General features: G+C 44.2%; 1 protein-coding gene across 1 annotated transcript; it reads left to right on the top strand.

The window, feature by feature from the left end:
* Positions 1-1,914: 1,914 nt before the first annotated feature.
* On the top strand, positions 1,915-3,008 carry DFL_002524 (uncharacterized protein; the record flags this gene model as incomplete). The annotated part of the gene is made up of 5 exons (XM_067631323.1): positions 1,915-1,932; positions 1,991-2,093; positions 2,296-2,328; positions 2,842-2,848; positions 2,915-3,008. The coding sequence occupies 5 exons, from the start codon at positions 1,915-1,917 to the stop codon at positions 3,006-3,008; spliced, it is 255 nt and encodes an 84-aa protein (XP_067493879.1).
* Positions 3,009-6,148: the final 3,140 nt, after the last annotated feature.

Raw genomic sequence — 6,148 nt, 5'->3', positions numbered from 1 at the left:
ACATTAGGTTTTCATGTTCGTCATGTGTTACTGCAATATTCATATCATAGCATAATCAAAACCGATATTAGGTACCTTCTCCTGAGCTGGCAGATATCTAAATAAAAAAATCAGTATCTTGACTCCTGGCCTCTTCCGAACCTCCGACTTCGAGTATTCGTTGTGTGCGCTCAAAATACAACATTTCTTGGCAATCTCCGCTAGTCATCCATGAAAACATGTTAACAGGGCTAGCTCAGTTAGTGCTACTTCAGCACTTGTCACACAATCAACCGATACATCAATCATATTTGGGAAACTATCTCCTTTTTTGTTCAAGGGTATTCCGGGTACAAGCGAAAAACTCATAACAAAGTCACCAATTGCTGCAATCGAAATTTTGATCAGCTGAGGGTGGTTACACGAATTGATGCAGCTATATTTTTTTCATCCGTTGGCACAATTGCAAATCCCCGGGTCACGGAAGGGCTTAAAGCCTGCGAGATACCTTAAATAGTTTACTAGCATGTCATAGCGTTACTATATTACTCATGATCAAGAGGCTACGGGTACATATTCTATCCTGCTAATCGAAGGCCTTTAGTAGGTATATTGTGAGAACATCGAATCATCAAAATAACATGGCTATATAATTGGCCTGAACACATACGGCAATTAAAAGCGGTTACGGATTCTAAATACTTCTCTCACTAACTTTAATATAATGGTCGAGGGTACTATGTAGATTATGTATATATGCTATTTTGGGGATTTCGCGGTCGGGCCTACGCTCAGCCACAATTCCTCAGGCTCGAAAATTAAGGTTTGATGTCCCGATTTCTCACTCTCTGACTTCATTGGATAATCCTTCTTGACAATTGATTGTTCATATTTGTCTCAAACCTGTGATGGCTGAAATGTGGGTCCCGGTATTGGCTGAGACATGGTTTTACTATGTAAAACCTCTCTAACTCTAGAGTCAGGGATGGTATTACTTCGCTCTGGGGCCAAGCACACAAGATAAGCTCTCAATGGTCTCTAGTTCGATATTATATCGCTTCCTATGTGGACTACCGGCCAAAAATCATAATATGACCGGGTTCTGGGCTATTTGCTTATAAGCCTCCGCGGCCCAGTTAGTGGGAATAGCAGGTTCTACCTTCAAGGGACAGAGTTCACACAAATACCTCCATATGGCTGATGAAGGTTGACTGGTCTATGGTTCCTTGGCATGTGTCCACGACGTGGTGGATTAATATGGATTAATGCATCGTACTATTATCTCGTGATTAGCAAACCATAGTGCCTCTAGGACCCGAGGTGATATTTTGGCCCAGAACGGGCTTCACTTGCCTGGATTCGGTAGGTTGGAATCCTTACATGTTGATAGTTAGTTCCTCCACAGGATCACCGAGCATGCATATTATTTTGGCCATGCAATTTGATTTTGTAGTCCTAAAGGATCTATAGATGGCTAAAGAGAGAAAATAGGATGCTAACAAGCCGACGAAATTGGTAAAAATTCTGGACGATATGTCAAAGAAATGAGGACAGGTCGGACAATGGGTTTGGCTTGCTTCGTTAATGCCTTAGATGCATAGACTTGTTTTTATCGTTCAAGAATGCTATGCGCTGAGTATATTGGCCCACGTGTATGACGCCGACATGCTTCATATAGATTGCATAGATAACCTGCATATTTACTCGCAAATGATAGCTATTGGGAAGGGCTAGACAAGTGTTTTGCGTCCTAGTCGCAGGTGTGTACATGTAATTGAACACAAACGCTCCAGCACAGAACAGCGGGGGTGAACCTTGGCTTGACCAGTCTGGAACAGAATTCCTCTAAGAATATAAATACAGCACCTGGCCTGCCTAATATCTTCAATCCTCATTTCAGTTATACATAGGCTAAGAGGGAAGGATCAACAAGGAATGGAACTCGAGGCTCAAGTTCGAATTCGATCGAGAGGGGTAGCTAAGTAGTTCCAAAGCTAACCAGTCTGCATAGATGGTCCACTGTCTATGCACCGACATGCCATGCATCAAGGTCACAGGTTTGGGGCTCGTCTGCAATCCTATAGGACCTCCACTAGGGCATTCGAATTTTCCAGGTTATAAACCCCGCTTCCCTCCCTCGACTTCTGGTTCCCTTCATCTTTTCCCATCATCTTCGATCGCTTAGTTTGCTTGTGTTGTCGACAAACCATCAACCGATCAACCAACATATGTAGCCTTGAGACCGTACTAGTGCCGGCTCTTCGGCGACCGGACTACCGATACGACAAACACTGAAATTATGTGTTGAGTTCTTAGGTTCCAACAACACACAGTCTGGCTTGGCAAATTGTCTGATCCCAGATTGGAGCTAACCTAGTACGAACAAGACTAGCCACCTCCACCAAAGAACCCCACTCCGACGCCTGACGTGGTCCCATTCAACGTCGACAAAAGCCCAGGACATTCTTGTCCTTGAAACCCAATCCTGTCCATGGCAGCCCCTTAAAGATCCCTCGCTCTCGCGTTTAGGACACGGACAAGGCGAACACTGCGATATCTGGGTTGGTATAGAGATCCGAAGCAAGATATAACGCAAGTTTTGGACGCTACCATATAGCGGAAGATAGATTTGTTACCCCAAACTAATCCTTCTATCACCTGAATGATAGCGGCCACAGGGATGTTCAAATACAAAGCTTATAACGGCGAATGGTTGTGAGCAAGGTTGAAGGGATGGCTCACAGATCAGAGGCTGTGACTAGGTAGAAGTAAATTTTAATTGCTAGAAGGATAAGGCGGAGTTGGGTTTGTTGCAATTGGAGATGGCATTTGTGTAGTTTCTAATTCAATTAATTTGTGTAGCTAATAGGTAAGTACTATTGGTATCCTATGATTTGAATCTTCGGCTTAAGCAGCAGACTGACCGATTTCTTAGGTACTTGATAATTTTAACATCGCTTACGGCTTTGGAAGGTCTCCTTCTCTGGGAGGCTACTTCTGGATTCATCTCAATCTCGAATGCTCTATAGTATTCGTAGAGTTGAACAACTGGTGGGCGGCTTTCCATACACCTTTGTCCTCCGAGAGAGCGAAACCCCCCTATCAGGGACTCTCAGACCAGTAACAAACCAGGCCTTCCTTATTGATCATGACGCTCGACTTGGGTTAAAGTATGAGATTGTATTCCCTAACCCCCTTGAGCAGGCCTCAATCCTTCACCTCCGACATGGCGATTCCGCGAACTGACTCACTGATGGTCCTCGAGGGCCATTGGTGGATTGTACGTTTTTCTCATCGAATTCGCGGCAGGTGGCGACGAAACTTGAACTAGGCCACTGCGGTATTACGCTGGGACACACATTTCGACTCAACTCTACTTGGCCCACGTTTCTTTTTCTATGGTACCGCCCTAGAAACGCCTCTAGAACCTCTAATAAACCTAATCCTTCTCGTTTCCCCTATATTAATGGTTGGGACGGGTGTAATGCCTCCAGGCCCGGTAACCACTTTCTGGACTTTAGTTCGCAGCCCTCCCTTTGTGGCGTCAGGGTACGAGACCAGTTCGCAGGAGTTTGTTAAGCTCACTTATAAAAACTATCCCAGTTCCCTTCAAACGGGCTTCTGTATTTCAATTCTCATTTCCCTATACAATCTACTTATTATCACAAACTTCAAAATTTTATCTATATTAGACGCTATCTAGCTTAAATATATACCTATTACCCATAAATCTCTCGAGATCATGTCATCAAACCCATACCGTCGCGGCTTCGACGGGGCGTTCACAAGAGAGTTACTGCAATCCAAAGCGACGCCGCACTATTCTTTTAGTGTATTCGAGACAGGGTCCAATGATCCCTTATACCATGCTTCGAGTGCCTCTCGCAGCGTTGGCTTTGCAAGCAGAGCCCAGCCAGCTCGCATCGACTATGATAATGTCGGCTTGGGCCCATTTACTTTTGCAACGGCTCCGGATCTTCCAAACCAGAACGTACCGGCTCCTGATGCCCCTCGGCCATCTCCTACTCATCCTCCTTCATCACAACCTCCTCGAGGCCCTGATCCGTCAAATCCTCAAGGTCCCCGTGATCCTCCCGATCGTAGGCGCAATCCCCAACCCGCACCACGTCCAAGCAATTTTCGAGCTTCCGTTGGGGATTCCCACCTGTTCCTATGACATACATCTTAGGGTGTGCAAACACCCTTCCGATGTTGTGTCTTTAATCCCTCTCAGCGACAAGCCATTACGACAAGTCCTTTCGTCACATCTTGAATGCACCAACATTCGTTTGCTATCGTCTCCACATTTTCTTCCACCTGAATGCAGAATCACGGATGACCATTACATTTCTGCTCTTGCTATCTGCCGAAGAGAGAGTCTAAACGGCTTTATCCATTGACGGGGTCGGTCACCCCTCAGCGCGCTCACTTCGTTACATTCCTACTCATCTAGTATCTGTATGTGAAGATTTTTTCTAATTCGGACTGTGAATCTCACTTCAAGGGGGGTTCAAAGATCATGTAATCGTCTTTGAGGTTTGGAGTACTAGTTTGAAACTTTTTTTTAAAAAATAAAAAAAAAGGGGGGGGGGATGTATGCCATATGTAGACTATATTCTTTCACGTTGGTCATATCTCATGTGTACGATAAGAAATATCAACGCCATGCCTATGGTTTTATATCCTCAATTTAACTTTCCATCTGAAATACCTCAACATCTAGAAGAGTGTAATCCTGCTTTCAGGCTAGGTATAATATTGTGGTATAATTCGTGGGACTACATATGACACTGACTTCCAAAAGGATCCCGTGCCCCGTGTCGGTAGCACCGACAAGACAAGAAGGAAACGTAGCATACATGTATTCACACATACACTCCCCGTTCCGAGATAAAGACCAAGGCTTGTGTAAGCACTCGCGTTCCTGAGATTAGTGAATATCAAAAACATTGGTTCACGAGAAGAACATGGCGTTATGCTTTGACAACCCGCAGTTATATGATGGGGCTAAGCATCGAAATATGGGGACTAGACAAATCGTAATTGCCAAACCGCAACTTTCCTAGTACCGTGAAGCTAATAAATTTAATTGATGGACTAGCTATTGAGAAACCCCAACTGTTGCCGCTTCTACATCACGATGTGGTGAAGAAATGTGGTCAGAGAGTGGAGAGAAGGTTTGGCGGGGGTTGATGGAGTTCACGTGTTCTATTGCATTTTTGAGTTCTTAACGCATCTTGGCATTCTTGTTCTATAAATCGTTTTCCTACCAATATTCTTTTGGATCGTCAACCAATTCCCTTTTTATAACGAATTTCCTTTGTTCATCATCATACACCTATTATATTTCTAAGTAAGCATCGTTATCTTGTCCTTTATATATATATACAGTCTCTCAGTCCTCCGCCTACACGTTCTGTTCCAGACATCCTCTGTACGTATAGTTGATGGGGCAGTGGTTATACTGCCTGGCTCCCAGAGCCTACACCTCACATCCTCACAATGATTCATCACATGCAAAATTAAATATGGATGTCCATATGTGTTGTGTGTGGTAATATCGAGGACCAGGTGGCGACGGACAGCGACAGTCTGTGTAACCATGACACATGATCTTCTTCAAACTTTATTGCTCTTTAGGGAAATGTTTCCTAGTTGAGAACCCGAGGCAATCTCCAACAATTCCCGGATCTACCAACAACCTTTTGCACTACATGTACATCGGGCTAGCCTCGAATTTCTGAGTATGAAAGGTGCTCGAAGGGGATATAGCCCTTTCTACGTCATCCTAGCTTTAACTCAAATGGCGATATTTTTTATGTCGGTAACAAATAAAGATTGTTCTTATATCAGCGTCTCCTTCGGGTTGGGGCATCCGAGCTTTTAAGACACATTCCATGTGAATCTATTCCGGATGACCTGCCTGTGGGCTACCACATAGTATACAACAAATCATAAAGTTGCAAATCATCTCCCTTTTTCTTTTTCCATTTTACCCTTCTTTTATTCGAGACTGTGGACACTTGGGAATACTAGGGAACTTAAAATGGCCCAGGGATATAGATAATTTTCTACAGCTGTAGGAGGTTGAGGCCAGTATAATGTGCCGGCCTGTGCACAGAACGGCCGGGACAGGCCCCAACTATACCCCTACCCCCATTGTAATAAT

The sequence above is a fragment of the Arthrobotrys flagrans genome (genome assembly GCF_004000055.1).
Source record: "Arthrobotrys flagrans strain CBS H-5679 chromosome Unknown unitig_3, whole genome shotgun sequence".
Classification (NCBI taxonomy): Eukaryota; Fungi; Ascomycota; class Orbiliomycetes; order Orbiliales; family Orbiliaceae; genus Arthrobotrys; species Arthrobotrys flagrans.
Note: the sequence above shows the minus strand (reverse complement) of the source record. Positions and strands in the feature narration are given on the sequence as shown.